Here is a 22,404-nt window from a genome sequence, read left to right as displayed (position 1 = left end):
ACCAGACTGATACAACAGCTCGAGTTAGCTGCATAGGTAGTCAGGCTTTCATCCGCTACAGCTAGTTTCTTTGCTTCGTGCGGGGGGCAAAAAGCAAACTAGTTCTGGGACGGCACCTTCTTTCCAACCTAACGACCTCGTCGCCATGAACCCGGCCAGACTATACAAACTATAGAAATTGAAGATGAATTTCATACTAGAGACTAACCCATCTAGCTTGATTTAGTGTCTAGATTGCTTCACTGTTTAGCTGTGATCTATAACGCAGCATAACAACGATGTATCGCCATTAGGTCAACCCCTTTGTCTGCAACTCTATCCCTCAAATTTGTAACAGGAGCGTCCACCACGTACCAACTTGGACAAGTCACTCCCACTCCAGTGAACACAAACAAGTCTTTAAGCCAACGTTAAAATGACCATGGTGCTTCCTTTCAAGTCGTTCATGATCAGGTTGTTATTTTGGTAGCTTCGAGAGGTGGTGACAGAAATTTGGCAGCGGTGGAAAGTTGCCCAAGAAAAAAAAAGTTGCTACGCCTGAATTCTTGAGATCGACTCCTCTTCTCTCTTGAGACCGAACAAAACCTTTGTTCTGTTATGCTAGAGACACCTTTGGATGATTTCTCCACCCTGTCAACTGCAACTGTGCCAGCTAACACGCCACCGCAGGACAAATTGCGTCACGGCTCTCAACGAAGCTCTTATTTACAAAAATGACGCTTTTGAATTAGCCAGGACGTGTACAACTAGGTTCAGGCAATCGTCGATCACGAATGCCGCGACAGCGGCAGTGTGCCTACTCCGCCTACTCAGCCTGACAACGAACGAAATAATGGCAACTAAGTGCCAAAAGCGTGTCAAAGGCGTGCTGTGAAGGACATTGTCATCACTAAGTTGCTATGTAAGCCATTTAAACTTTCTATTTGTGAGAATCGAATTGTGTTCAGACATTTAAATCTTGTCGTTGACTCCCAAGTTCAAACACACAAGGCTATGGCATCTAAACTCAGCCGCAAAGCATGCTGAAGCAAGAACCCTGTATAATGGCACAATGTAGAGCAAGCCGGCCTAGCGAGATGTCTGATTTCCATTAGAAACCTTATAAAGATGCTAAACGCCATATATATGTATTAGTCGCCATGGCAAATTCCATTTCAAAAAGTCAAAATATAACGCTGTCGCTTGATTTTATACAGTTTGGGGTGCGGTATCACCCGAAGATGGACGCTTCTCCTCGCTCTCCTTTAATTTCCTTTGTTGATCCTTGGCCAGTTTGTAAAAGATCCAGGCTCCCCAAAGTTGCGCCGCCGAGAATAGCGTGTGTAGAAAGGGCGTCGTGATCTTGAGGGACAGAGACCACTTGTCCCAAAGCGAGCCAAAAAGGAACATGATGATGGCGGTCTCGGTAGTAGTTCCTACCACCTCGAGAATCGCCGTTGCGTAGAAAATCCTGGAGAGTAGCGCATGGTTATCGTTATGAGTTCGATAAACGATCATGGCCAAGTGAGGCCAAAGCTCGGCAATAACATCGAATGCACCTAGCAAATGTTAGTCAGGCGGCCCTTTGTCGAATTCAAAACCATGTAGGCAGCTTACCCCAGATGAAGCATAGGATGAACTCGTACACTGCGTCTCTTTCGTGACCAAAATTGATAGTCATTGCGATTGCAGCCTGAGCAATTGTAATAGCACCAATGTGGTGTGCGCAACTGATGAGGGAGACCTTTTCGCGGAAGAAGAGCTCGAAGATGTACATGCCACAGAAAATTTGGGAAGAGACAATCATCATGTCACCAAGGGTGACGGGAGAGCCCTTGGCATAGGGAGTATGAGGCGTCGCCTTGCCACAAAGAATGGCGAGGAGAGGATAAGCGCAGAGAACGACTAGCAGAATTTTGGTGGCTGCTGCGACATGATGATTGGTGAAGCTGCGCAGTTGGGCGCTTGTGACGTTGCGGAGGACCCTGCGTGGATAAATCTTGGGAATGAAAGGGTCGAGGACGTAAAGTCGGATAAGGGCGATGATGCAGCAGGTGACGGTCAAGATCAGGCCGGAGAAGGGCGCCAGGGAGGAGATGAGCTCGTTGATGAGCTCCCCTAGATGCAGGCCCTTGTGATGGCCGTGCCCCGCCATCTTGTCGACGTGTAGAAAGGGATGCGGATATTAAAATGTAAAAGTAGGTATAATCGATCGAGAAGGGTTAGAAATGTCGCGAGATGAGGCTATATCGCCAGCCGCGGGCCAACTGGGCGAGATGAGGCCGATTTGAAAGTCGCTATCTAGCCGGCTGACATGGGATAGAAAAAAGAAGGCGAATGTATTTTATGTTGACGAATCAATGTCTCAAAGGGGCGTTCTCACGAGGAAAAGGTAGAAGAAAAAGTCGAAGACGGAAAGGAAAGAATCAGCAGAAGCTGAGGCCAGCAGAGGCTGAGGATGGGCGTCAGCTTCCTATTTACACGGGGATAGGGGTCGCATATGGACATGCACAAGTTGAATGTTGTCACAGGGCTCAGCGCCCCCAGCAAATTACTTGTCGACGCGGGTGTCACAATGCAAACACAAGAGCAGTCATCCTAGTAAGCACAGCCCTACCTGCTCCGTACAGAGAGGCTGAGAGGGGTGGAAACCGACGACAATGCGATTTACGAGCACGCCCACCTCAGAGTGGAACGGGCAACTGTTGTAACTTGTGGGTGAGCCAGCGGTAGTTGGTTAGTTACTTGGCGAATAAGAAATGAAGCCCATAAATATTATGGACAATCGGCCCAGAGATGCCGCTTGTTGGAATACGGATGGAGCCGAGGGTATGGCTTGGCTACAGGGCAGCTGGCGAGACTGGTGGTCGGAAGAGGTGTGCCGGCTGGCAATCTCATTAGCTGACTGGGTTGCTACAGTGGGCTGTAGGTCGAAAGGGACCCAGAAGGCCAGAAGTTGGCCTCAGATGAGCCAGGGACTTTTAACGGAACGCCTACCCCTTTCAGCTAGCGCAGATCACTGTCCACGCGTCCTTGCTGCATTTGACGCCCGGGTTGTGGCCCTTGCGGGCTAGAACCACCTTGGAGGCGCCTGCAATAAAGCGGTGCACACGTTGACTAGTGCTGGCAGTACAGACGATTACGGAGTAATAATAATAAGTCGTTTCGTTTTGTGCCCCAAACCGTATCTGATCCCCACAAGGGCCCTGAATCGCTGGCATTTGCTGGTTGCTTATTGGGCTTGCGAGCCGCCCCAATATGTGGCCCGGTCGAGGGAGAGGAGCCGAACAAGAGAAGGCGACGTAATCTTGCCTATCACGGATTTTGCGAGCCTGGAATTTGGGGCGAAAGTGCGCTAGCTTCATTCCGCATGGCTGTATTCAATATTAATGCTGACGGGCCGCATTTGGGCCTGTGATCTGGTTCGAGAGAAAGAAATGCTCGTAGACGGCAAGTCTAGAAGGAGGGGAAGTTGGGCAACCTTTTAGCTGCAAGTGTGGCTGACTGGCCTAATCCTGAAAAGCAAAAAAAAAAAAAAAATCAGCTCACAGGACGAATGAAATTTGAGGTGTACTGAGACTCTTACCCTCTACTACTGAATAAAATCAGAATTCCGGTGGTCGACGTTGACACGCACGGGAGCCTATAGCCCCCTGAGCTAACTTATTGGTGTTGTTGTAACCCAACTTGTGAAAGAGGCTTGGAGGCGAGGACCTCGACAGGCACACCCCACCGCCGCTAACAACACTGCCTTCATTCTTAGCCTTGCAATAAACAAGGCTCAAGTTGTGGGCAAAAACAAAGCGTGGCGGTGCTCGCGTTTTCCCTTTAAACCCTCATGGAAAGGAAATAAACTTTTTTTTCACTTGCCAACGTGCTCACCAAGAGACGGCGAGGCCGTTTTGTGACTGTGAGAGGATCCCGCTGGTCAGCAAGAGGGGAAAGCGAACCCCTGCGCTGCAGGTGAGATTTGAGATTTGATTGCGCTCCAATTGGCTCATCTCTGTGCATGCTGATGTGCCATCTACTTGATATTTATCCTAGCAAGCCTGGGCCTCTAGACCGGCCTTTTTTTTTTTTTTTTTTGGTCTTTTCTCTCTTCTTTTTTTTTAACAACTTTTTCTTCATCCAACACCGAGGAGGCGCAATACATTTTTTTTGCGGCGACACGCACTAGTCGGCCAACCTTATATGTTGCATTGGCAAACCCTCGCTGGTCCCGTGCACAGCCCTATGCCTGATGGATCTCCGGGCGTTTGTGCTGCCAAGCCTGAGCATTGTTCTCTGAAAGCCCACTCGCGTGCGTAAGGCTATGCTTATTTGCTATCGCTTGACGTTGACGGCGATGCAGGACTTCTATTACGTCTATTGTCGTTAATCGTGCTCTGTCTCGGCCCTGAGCTTTCGAGAAATTTGAAATAAACAAATCACCGCGCCACGTCAAGGCGCCTTTCTGAATCATGAAAATGTTGGGACCAACGTCATGCTATTCATTCATCACATATTGGACACCTCTATCATAAGTCATAGAATCATGTCCTGAGCCGTCATCAAGACTTGTTTCGCGAGAAGCGGCCAAAGATGTTTTTGATCTGCGCTTTTACCTCGCTGCTCTTACTCGCCCGTTTCTCGCCATCGCCTTTTTCCTCGTTACTCTCGCCGACCTGTGCCTCTGCCGCCTCCTTGGGTGGGGTGAGCGCACCCCTATCTTTGTTCATCTGCTCATGCGTGTCGAGTTGCGCTGTGTTGTCATGCATGAGCTGCTGAGCCAGCCCAACAGTGTTCTCGTCGTCGTCCTTGGGCGGTGGGACAGCCGAATCGGTGCCGCTAGATGGCATGTGGCCGTCCTTGTTGAACAGATCTGCGACATTACCAGGGCCAAACATGCGATCATACACGGCGAGCGTGGTGCCGAATTCCTTGCGCGCGCCGACCTTGATGGCGTCCAGCAGCTGGAGAGCGTAGGTTTGGCAATTGTTGGAGATGAGGTTGTAGGCGGGTGTCTTTTCGCGAATGGTGGTAATGACCATCTCGCCGGCGCGCCGCAACGCATCGTCATTGAAGCGCGTCTGGCCGACGCTGAAAGTCTTCCACTCCTCGCGATTAATCTTGTTGTTGATGTAGATGACGTGAAAGTTCTCATCCATCCAGAGCTGGTGGACGTAATCGCCAACGAGGACAGCCCAGTGTTGTGTGGGATCAGGGTACTTGTTGATCCTCTCTGTAATCATTTTGCCGAGACCTGTATTGTTGGCGAACCATTTGCCAGCAAGTCCGCCGACGGGATGCCAGCCAATCTCGACGGGGCGTGGCTCTCCATCGTGGACCGGCTCGCCCTCGGGCACAACATTAGGTTGAGTGCCGAGCCCGACAGCACGCTTCAAGGCCAATTCGCCTTTGGTGAGGTTCTTTTGCCTTGAGGGGGCTTGTCAGCCTGGACGGGAGAGCAACAGGCCTGTGAGGCCGCTCATCAGGGGTAAGAGGGGGGGGGGGGGACAGCGCAACAAAGACGTACAGAAACTCGCCCACGTCGAACCCTTCTTTGTCTTTTGTCGGCTGTGTGTCGGCCATCATAGGCTGGCAAGGGGTTGCAGCTTTCGGGATCGAATATGGAGTCGCGACATGCGCTGCCGAGTGGGAGGCTCACCATCAAGGACGACGATAGGGTGAGAAGTGCGGCGTTTTGCTACCTCTTGGCGCCTGGCTTTCTCCACATGCCTTCGTCGTAGTGGCTGCTGGTCGTGGCACAGGCGGTCAATAATCGGGGAAGCCTGGTGCAATAGTTATACTCGTTTCCATCGAGAGCAAGAACCTGGCTAGGACTCTACCAGAGTGCCTTGTTTGAATATTGAACCCAAAACATTATCGGCCGGTGTTGTTTTTGTGCCGTGTTTGGGCTCAGCCGGCGTTTGTTGCGAGTAAATGTAGGGCTGCTCCTCAAGGTCAATCTACCCGGTATCATAGACTCTGAAACTTGTATCGGATTTCTGTTCCGTTATGTCAACTGGCAAAAGACTAGGCATTAGTCACAGTACGAGAATTGGCGAGAATTCCAACTATGGCTTATTGTTGTTCGTTTCCGGATACACTGTGTCGACCTTACTGATCCAACTATCGCCTCACCATGTTTTTGTGAACTCTAGAATGTGCCCCCACTTACCGATTCATCACTGCCGTGCCATTCGGCAGTTGTGTCACAAGCCACAACAAGTAATAAGGCTGAATCAAATGAGGCAGGCAGTTTCACTTGCAATAAGACACTGGTGCACGCTAGCAAAGTGTCTAGCTAGGTACAACTCAGCTCGTTGCTCGACCGTAAAGATCATAAGCCGCCCACTATCAAAGTCCGCAGCCTCGACTACGCGTCGGATATAGCAAGAGCTACATGCCTGAAGTGATTCATGAATACAATGCGAAGAACAAGACGGAATTCGAGAATCCGCTGCAACAGCTACCTCTCAACCGACTGTCGCGGCCTTATGCCCCGGAGTTAACAACATCTCCATTCCGATGTCGATCCATCCCCGTAGGACTCTCCCCGCAGAAGCGATTGGGCGGGCTGGTGGAGCTAAAGGTCTGCCTACCAAGGTACAGGCTACAACCCACTGTAGCTCCAAGGAGCGTCGCCATCCACGACAGCCAGCGCCAAATATTTAGAAGCAAAGCTCTTTCGGCTTTAAGAGTTTAGAGTACATTAGCTGTACGTAGTGTGCAAGGCAATATTTCATGACATCAGTTGCCAAGGGAAGCAGCAAACAAACTCCGTTTCTCCGCCTGTTTGAGTTTCTCAGCATCAAGAGCCAGTGGCCAAGTATAAATTCAAGTTGTTGACGGGCACAGCTCTCTGGCCTTTCAACATTCGCAACCCCGACCGACAACAACCAACACTTACAACACGGAGCACCAAGCAATTTCCACGTACAAAAACCAAACATGTCTCTTCCCACACGAACGCTCGGACGCAATGGCCCCCAGGTAACTGGCATCGGGCTGGGCCTCATGTCCTTTGCGGGATGGTACAAACAGCAGGACACGAGCGAGGAGACGGCGCTCGCTTTCCTCGATCGCGCCTATGAGCTGGGTGAGCGATTCTGGGACACGGCCGACGTCTACACCAACAGTGAAGCGCGCGTCGGAGCCTGGTTCAAACGCACTGGCAAGCGCAATGACATCTTTCTTGCGACCAAGTTTGCCCTACGCAACACGCCCGAGGGCCGCGTCCTCGACAATGACCCGGCGTACGTCAAGGAGGCTTGCGCCAAGAGTCTCGAAACGCTCGGCATCGAAACCATTGATTTGTACTATTGCCATCGCGTGGACGACAAGACGCCAATTGAACATACCGTCAAGGCCATGGCCGAGCTCAAGGCGTACGTCAAAATCTGCTGCCGTTTCAAACTTGACCCCTTGATCACAATATGCTGACATTGCGTATAGCGAGGGCAAGATTCGCTACCTCGGACTGTCGGAATGCTCCGCAGCCACGATCCGCCGCGCGCATGCCGTGCATCCCATTACCGCGTACCAAGTCGAGTACAACCCTCTCTTCCTCGACATTGAGTCTCCCCAGAATGCAATTCTGCAGACGTGCCGGGAGCTGGGCATCGCCATTGTCGCATACAGCCCCGTGGCACGCGGACTCCTGACAGGTGCGGTCAAGTCGCACGCGCAACTGGCCAAGGACGACTTTCGCGCGGCAGTGCCCAAGTTTGGCGAGGCCAACTTTCCCAAGATTCTGGCTTTGGTGGACCGCATCCGTGCCATTGGCGACAAGCACGGCGCGACACCGGCGCAGGTTTGCCTAGCGTGGGTAGCAGCGCAAGGCGACGACTTTATCTCGATCCCGGGCACCACGACGATAAAGTACCTGGAGGAAAACGTCAACGCGATACACGTCAAGCTCAGTGCGGAGGAGGTTGCGGAGCTACGCAAATATGCCGAGGCGACAGACCTGCCTGGTGATCGGTACCCGGCTAGGTGAGTTTGCCACGACGATACCAGAAACTCTGGAAATGCTAACCAATCCATAGCTTTGGTGCTTTGTTCCGTGACGCTGTACCTCTACAGTAAGATGGTAGTCGGTAGTAACGGGCGAGCTCAGATGCCAGCCTTTGCAGGGCCCGTCACCATCTTTGGACTTGCATTACGGCTGCATTCGGCGTGACAGAGAACGTGCATCAAAAGAGAACAAGATGTATTATGCCAGAATGAAATGTTTCCATGATTTTCAATTGTTGCTATTGGACCTGCCAGTACGTATTCAGTATGTGTTGGAGACTTGACTATCCATCCCCACTCGAGTCAGCAAAGGTATTAAAACCCAGCCTCAGAGCCGGGACTTGTCCACTCTATCATCTTTGCACACATGTGGCAACAGCCTCTTTGAATACATTCAAATGGCTTGAACCAAGGCATAGCTATCTGATACCCCTGCCATAGTAGAAACAACGCACCGACAAACGCCCCGTATATACTCCGTTGATCTCGCCCTTTGCCTGTACACAATCTTCAGCCACCCAAAACGTCGTGACAACTTCGTCGCGGAATCAAGTTAGCGAATCAAAGGCATCATTGGTCGTCCCCGCTGCGGTTATTCGCGTCGTCCACCAATATCAACACCGCCAGCGCAGCTGCGTAACACTCCCGAATCGCGCATGACATGCTATCATTTGTCAGCATCATGTTCCTCCTACGTTGAGGCTAGAATCTCTCGACAACTTACCAAGTCTTGCCTATATCGGCCACCATCGCGCTCAGGCCCCAGTGTGCACACCATGCTCTGGCTAGCACTTCGTGGTCTGGCACCCCGAAAGCTTCGACAACTAGAACTTCATCATCGTCCTGCTGCTGAATATCATCGGTTGCAACATTTCCATTCGTGCCATGTACAAGTGGCATCGGCGTAGATCTTGCGCTTCTCGTGTTACTGGTTTTCTTATAGAGCCCGCCCCAATCTTTGACTCCCAAGATATCTTCTACGGCGATGCGTCTGTAGATGTAATCAAAGAAAAGTGGATGCGGGCCATCTGAGCACGGCCAGGCGTTAACAAATGACACATCGTACGCCAGCCGCAACGGCCAGGAGACACCATCCACAGCGACCTGTACCCTTGCATCGAATAGCTTCGGCCCAGAAGGTGTTTTGATGTGATCCGGTGCCGGCACCTCGCGCAGCGTCAAGAGCTCTAGACGGACTGTATTCAGCGGTGCGCCAAGACTCGCTTCCGGCGTCACTAGCACATATTCATCGATGCGAAAAACTGCCGACGGCGGACCCAGCGGGTCGGACCTCTCCCCCATGCTCTCGACATCTTCACGCTGCAGGACTTGTTTCGGCTTGCGGGCGCGGATGCGCGCAATCTGGGACCGTCCGAGATCTGCCGTCGGACATGCCGGCCCGACCCAGCCTGCGAGCGCACCGCACGTTGGCGCCAGCACTTTCCCCACAATGCTGGTCGTCGTCCAGTACGTGTAGCTATTACGGTACTGAAAGCCGCAGCTGGGATGCAGGTGCGAGAGCAGGGCCAGTTCATCAGTAGCCTCGTCAGGGTCAGTGTCGATGAGGGTATTCATGATGATGAAAGGGAACGTTGGTCCTGGGAGGACGAGGCCGCTGAAAAATGCGTAAGCATCGGAGCTCACTGCATTAGAGTCTGGCTCGTCTCTGGACTCTCTGAGTGCTTTGAGGGTTTCGTCAAGGTTCGGCCATTTCAACCTGGTTGCGAACCTTTTTAGCATCTTCACCTGTCGCCTTTTGAGCCTGAACCGAAGTTTAATATCATCCACAGTTGGCCCGTAGCTGTGGACTCGTATATAATCGCTCCAGCGTCTCGCGAGTGCTAGGTTCCATCGTATCGTGGGAGGCATTTTTTGCAAGAGCTTGTCTTTGGCATAGTCGCTGTGTTGCTTGTTGTGTATTCGCGCATTCAGCTCCATGCTGAGCAGTAACTGATGAAAGAAGGCGAGATACCTGTCGTGGTCTTCCGGAAAAGGGTCAAAGATGAAACGCGTCACCACTTGATTCTTGGGGTCTGTAAAGTCAATCCAGTGCGGCCGCGAGAGCGCCATGATGAGATCAGTGATTTGCTTTTCTAAACTCTTTCGCGGATTTAATATACGGTCCGGATCGCGCAAGATCCTACTGTATAGTGTCCGATACAGCGTTCTCTCGTTAAGGTCCTCGGGCTCAACCTGCAGCTCCCGCAGTCGTTCAAAGACTTGTTCCAGTGTGAGGGCCTTCGGGATAATACCGGGGTCGCGCAGCGTGATGCGCTCCGGGAACTCGCTCACCATCGACGCCCAGTGATTCAAGGTAATGGTCCCCGGTCGTGCGCCGTGCAGGTACGCGCAGCTCGGCTGCTCCAGCGTGCTCCAGGGTGAGGATATCTCCCCTGGCCCAGCCATGCGAAAGGTCATGAGCTGCACCATGGCATCGTGCAAGTTGACACGATCCGTGGCCTCGTCACCTCGATTCCCCGATGATGCCGCATACAGGGCAAAGAACTGCTGAGAGACATACGGCACGGCGCGCCGGTAGCCCTTATGGGACGGTGCACCTCGCGCGATCAGCGCAATCGCCTGCTCGCGGGACAGCTCCTGCCGGGGGTTCATGCCAGCTGGCGGCCATTCGCTGAGGGGCGTCAGAGGCGACTGCGGGGCGGGGGCATCGACGTCGGTGTCATCGTCGCTAAACCTGGTGACTCGTCGTCGGCGCGGACGCGCATCGGCATCGCGTGGTTGCGCCATGGACGACGTCTCTGGCGGTGGACGACGTGGTCGCATCGGAGCCGTCTTTGTTTTGTGCGCGTCAACTTTTGGCTGGCAAAATGATTGTCGCATTAGCATTGGCAGTCCGAGTTTGAAAGGGGCACTCGTCAAGTTGAGCTTGCCTTGGGCTTCGCATTGCTACGGCCTCGCCTCAAGAGGCCTCCCCAGAATCCACTGGCTTTCTTAGTCGTGCTTTCCATTGCTCGCCTCTCCCAATACTGGTCTGCACCAGATGCAATGACCAGAAAGCCAAAGTCTAGTAGTGCGAGGTTTACAAATGCCCTGCGCTAAGTTTAGAGCACTTGTTTTAACTTCGCCGGCCTCCCAGTGGCACGTGTAGTCTGTCGTGCATTCATGACGCGGCGCGCGCAGTACACTGATTGCTTGCAAGCGCTGGCTGCGGGCAGGGTATCGCTACGTCACAGAAAACCGGCTGAGAAAAGCACTGAGATGTGTGTGGTGAGCCAAGTGGCGACGGGTGATAGGCGGCGAGACGTTATTGTGAGCGGCAAGAGTGAAGTCAGCGGGCGGTGTTGTTCTGTGTTGATAACACAGAGCGGCAGCCACTGGGCCGTTCGTTGCATGTTGACTGGCCCACAGTGCGCGGTCCTTTGTTTGCTGCATATGCAGACGCGAGCATGGAAAGATGCGAGGGAGGCGACGCCGGGGATACAAAGGGAATGAGAAAGGAAGTCAACAAGACAGCACATCGTTTGGGGTAGTCTCTGCTGATTTCATGTTATTGTTTTGACTACATGTCTCAGTTGTTGGGTGAGAGCGGTGCCGCCGTCAGTCTCGTAATTGTGTCATGTGTTGCGCAGGCGGCAATTTTTTTCACAATTGAATACGTCCATTATATTGACTGCGACACTGATGGCAGCTCATTCGTGAGCTGATCAACCAACGATAATACTGTGCCTATGCGAAGCCCAGCAGCGCTGTGGTGAGGAGCTGTGATATGACTGCTGCTACCTGAGGCAAAGACTTCTAGTTGAGCAAGAGAAGACGAAAGACACAATATGAAGCTGGTCAAGCCATGATGGAGGCAAGGAGAAGAATTTGCAACGAAGTCTGGCAAAAAGCGGCGTGAGTCAAAATGTAACCACCATTTGTCCACTGAACCTATCCAACAGAACAAATCTTGATAAAGCCAGAGACGAGGCGATACTCAAATGTTGAAGAGCTATTTGGTAAGCCAAGCTGGTTCAGTCCTGGCAGCAGTTGGAACATTGAACGGATGCTCTCTGCACAAATAAGCAGAAAGACCGAAAATACAGAAACAAGTAACTCCGGTGATTCTTTGAATCACCCTTTCTCCCTCTATCCCCTGTTGGATGTATCATCACACGAGTTGTACATTAACAAAGCATGAAAAGCATCAATCATCGAAGCTCATCTTGAGAAACAGAAAAATTATGCAGGTTCGTGTCGGGATGACGGTGGCGCATCTTGTCAAAAGCCTTGCGGTACTGTTGATTCCATCCAAAAGTCAATCTCAGTCAATGAATAGATTAGAGGTATGAATACGCACCTGGATGACAAAGTTGGCGATGAGAGCCACAATCAACGCCACACTGATAATGATTGGTCCCACCATATTGTCAAAATCCTTACCGCTGCGCTCAATGATCATGCTTCGGCGCGCGCGTAGCATAGCATACCCCCACGCGCCAGCAAAGACAGCAATGCACGTATACACGACACCAAAGACAGAGGCAGTGGTGTTTTCGCCCGCCGCCGTGTATAGAGCAAGAGCTAGGGTACCCTGCAAGATGCAAATGTGCTGCCACTTGAGAAATGTTCGCTCGTTGGCTAGCCACACTTTGGGCTCTACCTTGAGCTCGCCGGCATTCTTGATCCACTCGGTGGGCTCAATGACACCCTCGGGGAGCTGGAAGCGCTGGGCGCGCTTGGCCTTGGCGTACTTGGAGAGGGAGAGTGCGGGAATTACGGAGGAGAGGGTGCCGTAGCCATTGTGGGCAGCGGCGGCGCTGCCTTCGCCTTCTTCCTCGGGGGGAGCGGCGACGCTGCTGCGGTGATGGAGTGATTTGACCTGCTGGTCGCGTGACTCGGCGGCCATGCGATCGGCAAGGTACGATTTTCCGACAGACGAGCTCTTGGCAGCCTTGTAGGACGAGGGAAGAGTGCCGATGAGGCTGCCGACGGCCATGGCGTCATCAGCACGCTGGGCGCGGCGTTGTTCCTCGGCCTCGAAAGCTAGCTGCGGGTCCTTGCGAATATCTGTTTCCAAGTCGCTGAGCCAAAATGGCAGTGCATTGACGTGGTCCTCGAAGAGAGAGGCCGTGCCGTGCACGAATTTGGAGAAGCGCGGCACAGCGTGGAGGAGGTGAGAAGCCAGCAGGTCTTCGACCCAGACGGGACGCTTGCGGTTGGCATCCTCGCGAAGCTTAATCTCGAGGACGGCATATGGGAACTTGGAGACTTCGCTCTGATTAATATTGCGGAAGGGATAGGTCATGTTGCTGTCGTCAATGTCGGTACGGTGCCAGTCGTTGGGGTTGCGGCATGGACGTTCGGTATCAAGGGTGTCTTCGCGAATAAAGGCGAGATCGGTATCGATGGAAATTCGAATGCGGTCATCGGCGGGTTTCTGAAAGGCGGTGCGCAGGTAGTTGGCGCGCAGGATGGGTGCGAGCTTGTGTTTTTGCTGAAAGCTTTGAATGTTGTTGACAGTCTTTTTATATTCGGCGACAGTTTCGGCGGACTGGCCCTGGCGCTCCATCTTGGCGACGGTCTTTTCCATAGAATACTCGCCGGCGAGGAAAGGAGTAACGTATTTGTCCTTGATGGTAAACTTTGACTCGTGGCTCTCACCCGTGCCATCGGCGACCTTTTGCTCGACGAAAATGTCGGGCTTGGAGCTAAGCTGGCCGTACCAGCGCAGACGGAGCGACTCAGCACCCTTACTGCTGTCAACCTTTTTATTGTAGAGCTCAAATCCCTTGTTGTCGAAGTAAAGAGATGTCACGGTGGGCGATTCGCTGCCGTCGGATTCCTTGGAAGTTTGCTGGCTGTAGATGAGGGCGGGAAGATGGCGGAGAATAAGAGTGCGGACTTCGAGGAGGTTGTCGGGGTGAATCCAGACTGCCAAGTATTAGTACCGAGTGATGCTCATGATTGGATCGTGACTTGCATTTGTGAGCCGTGTAGAGCTCGCCATTGAGTGTCTCGCCTTGGGTCTCGAGATCAATGGGTAAGGTAGGGTCGTCGTCGAGCTGCTGGCGGATGGCGTAGTACATGATGGATAGCTTGTTGAGGAGCGAAGAGTAGCCTTGTTCCGAGTTGAAAGGACGCTGGGCGAGACTATGCTGCATCATGGGGCGGACCTTGTAGCGGTCGCCGCGCTTGCGATCGTGCTTTTTGACGATTTTGAGGAAGCCAGTGTAGTTGATGGAGCTGTACTTCTTGAGCTCCTTAACCTGGTTCATGATGCTGTCGAGTTCAGACTCGAGCTCCTTGAAGCTGGCCTTGGTGGCATCGTCGACGGCCGGGGGCGCAGAACCGTCTGCGGACACCGGGGGCGCAAGCTTCTTGAGCTTGGCAAAGGCGGCGTCGGCGCGGTCCTTGAGGAGGGAGACTTGTTCCTCCTGAAACTTGGCAACCTTTTCCAGCTGGACGTTGAAGATTTCGTCGCAGAAGCGATTTTCGTCGTCCTCGGTCCATACCTCGTTGTCATCGTCAAACTTGTTTTCGCGGAGGAGAGCCTTGAGCTTGTTGTAGTCAATGTACTTGTCCTTCCAAGGCCCGTTGATGGACTCGCGAAGAGTCTTGCCAAATCGCATAGTGGAGGACGTGTCGAGAAGCGCGGTGATGAGATACGATAATATAGCTCGTCAATTGGTTTGGTTCGGTGAGGGAAGTGGCTGTCGAAGGTGAAAATTACGTGCTACCTCGACCTTGAAGCGACTAGGTCACTGATGTGTTTCGCGACCGAGACTGGTATAAAGCGATCGATGCAAGCCTTGCGATTGATAAAAATAGGACAGGATAAAGAAGAGGAACCAACTGGACAGACCTGATATCAATACAGCAAGGAAAAAAATTGCGCAGGCTGGCAAACCCACCAAGGTGCTGCAAGTCGTGAGGGTATCTTTGAAGCTGGTGTTGAGAACGAGAGATGCTAGCGTGGTGGGGGTAGAAGCTTGAGCACTTGAGCCTATCAAGGCGCTGTAGACTGCACGTGCCGCATGTGGGAAGATGCATCCCTGCGTCGTGCTCCAAGCTATTGGCAACAGCCTACCTAACCTACAATGCCTGAAGGCCACAAGAGGCCTCTGAAAGCAGCCACTAATAAGACACTGCAGGCGCTCAAAAAAAAAATAAAAAAATAAAAAAAAGCGCCACCGACCTACAGCATTCCACTAAAAGTGCACCTACAACCCACTGTACGTATTCGTACCGCCGTCGCGAGATGCAGCCTCCACAGCGGCCTTGATGCGTTCGGTTAGCGCCGTGATAGTGACCCTCTGGCTGAACAGCGAAAGCAGCCAAGCAATACCTATCTATGCATTCATACCCATCTTGCTGTTGTACAGAGTGTCTCCAGATAATTCCGAGCAGCATTACAGTCGGATTTGCTGGTAAAACATGAAAGAACACTGTCTCTCTAATCAGAGGAAGCTGCGTTGGCCAATATCATCGACTACAATTGATGCATACATCCGTGCAGCCTGCATTAAACCTCCAAATAGCGCCGTTTACATGGGGGCGGGCACCGGGGATCAGCGCCACTAGTGCGATGCTTTTTGGATGGTTCAACAGCAGCCCTTGTTCAAAGCAATGGTGAAGGTATGTTTTGTTAACCAAAGAAAGGAAAAGAAGAAGAAAAGGAAAGTCAACACAGCTAAGAAGCTAATGCACAGTCCTTCCCTTTCTTGGAGTAGGTATCTCCTAGACACTGAAGATAAACTCGACACTGAAGATAAGCAGCGCGACTTGGGGTCTTGCTTTGGAGCGAAATGACCTAAATGCTCTCACAACTTGGCCCATCTTTGACATGTGCCGAAATCAAGTTTACTGCTGGGACGACGAAGCCACCAGGCTCGTCATTATTATCTCCTCGAATTCGATGCAGTGGGAGCCGGGTTTCACCATGATCAAACTTGAGGGAGCCAAGGTCATCTTGGTTCCGTACTTGCTGCTGCCATCAAGTGAGACTCTGCCAGCGACGTGCCCGCCTTTGAGAAGCGGCCCGCCGTGCCGCTCATGTCGAAACCTTGAGCGATCAGGTCCATACATGGATGGCTGCATGCATGACCTCTCTGACCCGACAGCCAAGAATGAAGATGCTCGTGGCTACAAAAATGTCCTCGAGTTTTCTTGACAAGCGCATGTAAATTTTTGCATTGATCAACACCAAATTCGCTAGATAAGATAGACACGTCAAATAGTTTCAGCTGGATGAACAGGCACATGTCTACTACACTCGCTGCAGTTACGTCTGCACTACAGCAATGTTTTGGGCTAATTTTTTTTAACAAGACTTCTGCCGGTTGTTTTTGTAGCTTTGGTAAAACATAGGCGCAAGATCGAATCCAAGGGTAACAAGCTGGTGCGCCGCGGTTCGGCATGGGCAGGACGGCCTTGTACATGATCCTTGAATCTTTGCGCCTTTTTTCTTTGACTTATAGGAGTATTGTAGAGCTCCGCTCCGCGTTTCCTCTACATCACCTGGGCAAATTCATAACGTTCTTGGGTGTAAGTGAGCTACCAAGCCATCACCACTTGGCCCAGTTGTTTGTGAGTATGTCCCGGGCATGTAATGACAGGCCTTTAAAAGACCCTCAATTAGGTCAGGCGCTAATACCGTCGACACAGATGGTGGAAGCCAGCAGTTCAGCGCAACTAGACTCACCTTCAATGGCTGCAACACTGCAGTACAGTTAATCTGGAATTGGGGATGGGTCTGGAAGTGCATTACTGTCAGAAATGCCAAAGTTGGTTTCCGTCTTTACAATGATGTCAGTAACGAGATTCCTGGATCCGCCACATTCCTCGATTCGATGTTTTCCGATATCAAGGAAGCGTCCATTGAAATGGCGACTCCTCAAGACAAGATGGACTCCGGCTTTACTGGTCTGGTGCTGGATAATGTCAAACTAGCGGCACCAATCAAAGGTTACAGCAGTTCCAAGCAGATTCTAGACTCTGGCTACTATCGGTATGTAAGTCATCCTAACAAGATGGCATGCTGAATACGTAAAAGCACGCTAACGTTGTCAAGTATGCAATGGGATCTATTTACAAAAATAACACCCGCTCCTTTACAAATGCGCCTCTAAATTATACAAGAGAAGCCTCTGTTCTAGGCAACAAAGTCTCTGGTCTTGACGTTGCCACATTCTATGAACGAGCCAGAAACCAATACAAAGACAAGTCAGCTTCAGATTTCGTACACATCAAGGATGAGGGCGCAAAGGGAGATGGATCGACAGATGATACTCAAGCTGTGCAAAGTGTCTTCAACAAATATAAAGGCGGCAGTAAAATCATATACATCGACGCCGGAACATACATTCTCAAGGATACGGTGATAATCCCCAGTGGCGTGAGAATAGTGGGCGAAACCTGGTCCCAATCCGCTGCCTATGGCGACGTTTTCTCCAACGCCGACAAGCCAAAGGTCATGCTGAGAGTTGGCAACGAGGGCGATGTGGGCAATATAGAGATGCAGGACCTGATACTCACAAGTAAAGGCCCTACTCCTGGTGTTGTCCTTATGGAATGGAACATCCAGGCCAAGTCGAATGGCGATGCCGCGCTGTGGGATGTTCACATTCGTCTTGGCGGCGCTGTTGGAACACAGCTCACGCCGGCTGAATGCCCCCCTTCCAAGTCTGGCACAAATCCCGACACATGCAAGGTCGCCAGTCTATTGCTTCACATTACACCAAAGGCTTCTGGCTACTTCGACAACCTTTGGGCATGGGTGGCCGACCATCAAATCGATGACCCTCATCTTGAAGATGCGCAAAACAACATGGAGCAGCTCTCTGTGTATAGCGCCCGTGGAATCCTCGTCGAAAGCCAAAAGGCCACATTTCTCTATGGCACAGCTTCTGAGCATAGTGTGTTCTACCAGTACAACTTTTACAGGGCTAGCAATATTGTCACTACGTTTTTGCAGACAGAATCCGCGTACTTCCAGCCAACGCCGAAACCACCAGCGCCGTTCACAAATAATGTTGGGGTTTTTCCCGGAGATCCTGACTACTCTTGCAAGGAAGCTGATGATTTCAACGGCTGTGACTCATCATGGGCGGTGGTCATGACGGAATTATCCAACGTTCTCATTGGTTCTGCTGGAGTCTATTCATGGTTCAGCACCTACACTCAGGAATGCATCGACAAGCATAGCTGCCAGAAGTCACTCATATACTTGAGCTCCAACTATGACAACGTTCGCATACAGCAGGTGATATCTATAGGAGCTAAGAACATGATCGTCAGCAGCGATGGGACTAAGATTACATCCGATGAAAACCAGGCTGTCACAAGCCATCCTCAGTGGGCTCACATCAGCCTCTACGACGTGCCGTCGAAAGGAAAGCCCCCTACAAGCCCAGAGGAGAAGAAGTGCGATAGTGCCGATTACTTCTACTACGAGGGAGAGTGGCCGAAATATGACATTTCAGGGCTTGTCGGCCTTTCACGCCGCGGTGGTCCACTGGGCAACAGCTCGAACGCGACTTCCTATATGCCCGCCTACGCAACCATTGTGAACCTGACACCTCACAACTTCAAGCATGTTGGAGGCCCCAAACCATATCAGTTTTATAAGTGGGACTTTGACGACATTCCGTCCGGCAAGGGCAGGCGTAACGACGCTTGGTATCAGCAGGCTGGTGTGGATCTGACAACCACCAACGGGTATGCCTATTATGAGATTGAGGGCACGAACCAGAAGTTTAACGTGCACGTGACGACAAACATGGATGATGTCAGATTTCCGCAGCGTATCTGGTTTGATCTCCAGGGCATGGGTATGGGTGCAAAGGAGTACACGGTCCCGAGCTCCCAGCGGCCGGTGACACTTGTGATTGGCGGGAGCAAAGAATACGGCTTCTTCACCTCACTCCAGTTTGGGAAATACAACTGGATGAAAGACATGTATGATGTAATAAAAGACCGAAAGCTGCATCACGTCGTTGTGCCAGGCTCACACGACGCTGCTATGAACAACATCACCATGGAAGGCTGGTGGGGATTCGGCTCGGCCGACCACACGGAAACGCAAAGCCTGGATTTATATAATCAATTGAAAGTCGGCAGCCGCTATTTCGATATGCGCATCTCTAGCGTCAACAATGGGAAGTTCTACGGTGCCCACGTTAGTGATGAGCTAGGAAAAACTCCGGCCGGAGCGACGGGTCCATCTCTCGACGACTTGATTATCGGCATGAACCGGTTTTCTAACGACTTTCCAGGCGAGGTTGTTGTATGGTACATTAAATACATGACAGACTTGAGTATCAAAGGCGGTACTTACTGGAGCGAGGACAAGAATAAGGAATTTTACGACAAGCTGGAGACGATACACAATCGCTGCCCTGGGGACCTCGCCGGCAACACACCTCTTAACGAGCTTCCTATTAGCACCTTTATGAATGCGAATGACGGGAAAGGGTGCGTCTTGCTGCTCATTGATGGACGCTTCGACCCCAAGCTCAACGGCCAAACATTTGTGCGTCCGGACAAGGTATCTTCTTTGGCCCGCCGGCGCTGGCCCGCAGCGACGTCTGGGCCCAAGAGGCGTACGCGGGCAGGAACGGCATCTGGGAAGTCTATTTTCTCACGCGCAATTTAAACCGAGATGATCGCAGCGGCTCGCAGGTGTACAACTACTACATTATGCAGTGGCAGTGTACGCCGGTACTCGACCCCATCCAACCTGTGGCTGTGTATGAGTCCAACCCGACGCTCTACTACTACGGACTGAACTACATGACACCAAAGACGTTCCCGACGGTGATTCTACACGACGCTGTCGGCCTGTTCCGCACCGACCAAATCACAGAAAAATACTACGACCCGACTATGCAGGTGTTTGTGCGCGGGCTCAACCTGTACATGGTCAGCCAGAACTGCAAGGTTAGCAAGTCCAAGAACCCGCTGGTGAGACCGCCCAACAGATCCAAGAAGGCCGTTGCTGGAATTACCTCGGTATCAGATCATTTCGACGGTATCATCTTTGCAAATGGAACGACGCTTGATACCGTGCCGAATGGCTTTTGCTTTTCTCAGGCGTCATGCCCTAGGCTAAACTAAGTCTTGAGAAGGCCTACAAGACTTGACGTTTACTACAACCACCAAGAAGGAAGCTCTCGCTGAGAGCAACTAGCAAGATTTAGCTACCCAACCACCAAATTGGCAACAGGCTTGACGGGAAGAAAATGAGATGGATTAATTTAACAATTATTTGGTCGAATAGCTTTCAAGTTTGTGCCCGTTGACTGAACCAAGTTTCCAGCCGCTGCAAAATAATCATCAATTGCTGGCAGAACATTCTGGCATCTACCAGTGGTAATGGACGTGATCTTTCTTTCCATCTGCTGTGGTGACATGCGTGCGCCGCGAGAAGCGAGTTGATCGAGCCCGTCCACGACCAGTTGAAAGTTGCCTTGGGTTTCGAGGGCATTGTGCGCCTGGCGAATGGAGGCGAGCCTATTCTGTCTTGGACCTTTGAGGAACATGCGATCCAAGACTTCCTTGTGTGTCAACTCGTCTTTTTCCGCTGACAATGCCCTAGACGCTGCGGCCTGAACTTGATTTCTGGGCAAGGATGTTGCCGTAGACAGGAACTGGGACACAATCCCAGTGTCTCGTTGCCATGACTGCTGGGCGTTGTCAATGGCGTTAGTGGAGGGCGGTCGGCCACCCCCAGTGCCGCCACCACCAATCAGGTCTGAGAATCCGGGAAACAATCCAGAAAATGAGCCGTCGAAGAAAGAATTAGCTGCGTTGCTGCAGACAGAAAAGGAAGTGGCGAGTGCGAAGACTTTAAGGTAATGCATATCCGATATATCATTCAATTAGGCGATGAGAGAGGTTGCGACCTTTTGGGGGTCCTTGGCGCAATAGTTAGCGTTAGGCAAATGCTGGAGCAGAATGGCCGCAAATCAGCGGGAGATGAGAGCTCTGTATATAGGCGAACAGAATGATAAAGCTAATAAGGTAGTGCATCTGTAGGCAAGTAAAGAAGGTCCACACAGAAGCGGAATGATGAGCATAGGCTCGTCACGCGGAGACCCCAGACACGAACGCCAGACAATCTTCAAACTGCGACATCTCCACGCGAAACTTTCGAAACATTTCTCGTAACCTCGTCATTGACTTGCCAGTGCGAATATTTGCGTGCATGTTCGACAGCGCGGACACAGCATGGGATGCTAAAGGGGAACCACACCCATCGTCTCACATCTCAGTCTTTCTACATCTATTATTATCGGCATTCCTGCCAATTCGTTCCCTAAGCCATATGATGTTGGCTCGTGCATGGGTTCATGGTCTACGTTCGATGGCAATTTTTTTTTTTTTTTAATGTTTCGTGCGAACAAGGCAGCGATGTGTTTCAGCAGAGCTAGCCAGTTGGCTCTGAAACAAGCTGGAAAATCGCCTGGCACTGTCCTCTTTAAGTTTGGCCACCCACACAATATGTGTTCGAAACGTGAAACAGGTCACGTACTGCCAGGGGTGTATTCGGGCCCTCGAGCATCACCTTCGACCAGTATTCTGGATAAAGTATGATGCTTAAAAATACCGCCTCGACAATAGCTTTAGGCAGAAGTGTCGGTGACATTCCATAAATCTCTTGCTTATCTAGGAGAGCTGCATCAAATGCTTGCCGCAGGCTCCATTTCTTGCTGCGCATCGCACTGTCTCCAGTGTAACACTCGCCCGCAGTAGCAACAGAGCCTCTACGACATCAGCATGTCCGGGCTAGACAGCTTGCTCAACAGCTTGCTCAAGAGGAGTTGAATCAAGGCTGCCAATCGCATTGAAATAGACACAATGACGATGAGAAGGGAACATGATAAACACGAGAACACATAAGCTCATTGTGTGTGCTTGAACCCCAGAGACAATATTGAGCTTCTCGAATCTTATGCTGCACAAAAGTAGCTGAATTGTTGGCCACGGTTCATAAGGGCAGCCGTATATTCTCAGTTAGCTTGGAGTCATTACGAACACCACCCATAAGCTTGTGGAGCTACAGCTACAGCGAAGCCTCCTACATCGACTGTGAGGCGAGCGGCGTTTTCTCGCTGGCTCGCAGCGGGACAATTGAGTACACCGCTGTGATGGACGGCAGTGACGCTTCCGGTACTGCATACACCATCGTAGTAACGAATCTAAATGATATGCACACCCTTCCCGATGTCCGCATCTACAGTGCCATTTTTTTCAGTCTTCCCAAATAGAACCCACTTGAAGTTCGACGGCTTTGCGACAACGTTCATGGGGGCCTACGTCGTCCCGCACTCTGATATTGTCTACAGAGTCGTGGGCAAAGCTCAATTACCCTTTGGCGATGGTCTTCTCCCGGACATGCTCCGGAAGACATCCGTGCCGCCGTTCAAATCCATTATCCAGCCTGGTCCCCGTGCCCGGCACTCCACGACTCCCCAGACCTGGCGG

The 22,404-nt window shown here is 51.6% G+C and overlaps 7 protein-coding genes across 7 annotated transcripts; 2 read left to right on the top strand and 5 right to left on the bottom strand.

The window, feature by feature from the left end:
• Positions 1-1,188: 1,188 nt before the first annotated feature.
• BBA_02759 (uncharacterized protein) lies at positions 1,189-2,134 on the bottom strand (the record flags this gene model as incomplete). The annotated part of the gene is made up of 2 exons (XM_008597856.1): positions 1,189-1,538; positions 1,597-2,134. The coding sequence occupies 2 exons, from the start codon at positions 2,132-2,134 to the stop codon at positions 1,189-1,191; spliced, it is 888 nt and encodes a 295-aa protein (XP_008596078.1).
• Positions 2,135-4,529: 2,395 nt separating this feature from the next.
• Positions 4,530-5,550, bottom strand: BBA_02758 (uncharacterized protein; the record flags this gene model as incomplete). Its single annotated transcript, XM_008597855.1, has 2 exons — positions 4,530-5,394; positions 5,495-5,550. 2 exons carry the CDS (start codon positions 5,548-5,550, stop codon positions 4,530-4,532), a joined length of 921 nt encoding a protein of 306 aa, XP_008596077.1.
• Positions 5,551-6,912: 1,362 nt separating this feature from the next.
• Positions 6,913-8,049, top strand: BBA_02757 (aldo-keto reductase yakc; the record flags this gene model as incomplete). The annotated part of the gene is made up of 3 exons (XM_008597854.1): positions 6,913-7,349; positions 7,417-7,956; positions 8,010-8,049. 3 exons carry the CDS (start codon positions 6,913-6,915, stop codon positions 8,047-8,049), a joined length of 1,017 nt encoding a protein of 338 aa, XP_008596076.1.
• Positions 8,050-8,547: 498 nt separating this feature from the next.
• BBA_02756 (TPR Domain containing protein) lies at positions 8,548-10,761 on the bottom strand (the record flags this gene model as incomplete). Its single annotated transcript, XM_008597853.1, has 2 exons — positions 8,548-8,641; positions 8,702-10,761. The coding sequence occupies 2 exons, from the start codon at positions 10,759-10,761 to the stop codon at positions 8,548-8,550; spliced, it is 2,154 nt and encodes a 717-aa protein (XP_008596075.1).
• A 1,367-nt stretch (positions 10,762-12,128) lies between these two features.
• On the bottom strand, positions 12,129-14,549 carry BBA_02755 (VTC domain-containing protein; the record flags this gene model as incomplete). Its single annotated transcript, XM_008597852.1, has 3 exons — positions 12,129-12,215; positions 12,278-13,774; positions 13,869-14,549. 3 exons carry the CDS (start codon positions 14,547-14,549, stop codon positions 12,129-12,131), a joined length of 2,265 nt encoding a protein of 754 aa, XP_008596074.1.
• A 1,963-nt stretch (positions 14,550-16,512) lies between these two features.
• BBA_02754 (LysM domain-containing protein) lies at positions 16,513-20,034 on the top strand (the record flags this gene model as incomplete). Its single annotated transcript, XM_008597851.1, has 4 exons — positions 16,513-16,525; positions 16,585-16,931; positions 16,991-19,520; positions 19,580-20,034. 4 exons carry the CDS (start codon positions 16,513-16,515, stop codon positions 20,032-20,034), a joined length of 3,345 nt encoding a protein of 1,114 aa, XP_008596073.1.
• A 140-nt stretch (positions 20,035-20,174) lies between these two features.
• On the bottom strand, positions 20,175-20,780 carry BBA_02753 (uncharacterized protein; the record flags this gene model as incomplete). Its single annotated transcript, XM_008597850.1, has 1 exon — positions 20,175-20,780. The coding sequence occupies one exon, from the start codon at positions 20,778-20,780 to the stop codon at positions 20,175-20,177; it is 606 nt and encodes a 201-aa protein (XP_008596072.1).
• Positions 20,781-22,404: the final 1,624 nt, after the last annotated feature.

This window comes from Beauveria bassiana (genome assembly GCF_000280675.1).
Source record: "Beauveria bassiana ARSEF 2860 unplaced genomic scaffold BBA_S00006, whole genome shotgun sequence".
NCBI classification, from domain to species: domain Eukaryota; kingdom Fungi; phylum Ascomycota; class Sordariomycetes; order Hypocreales; family Cordycipitaceae; genus Beauveria; species Beauveria bassiana.
This window is presented reverse-complemented; position numbering and strand designations above follow the sequence as displayed.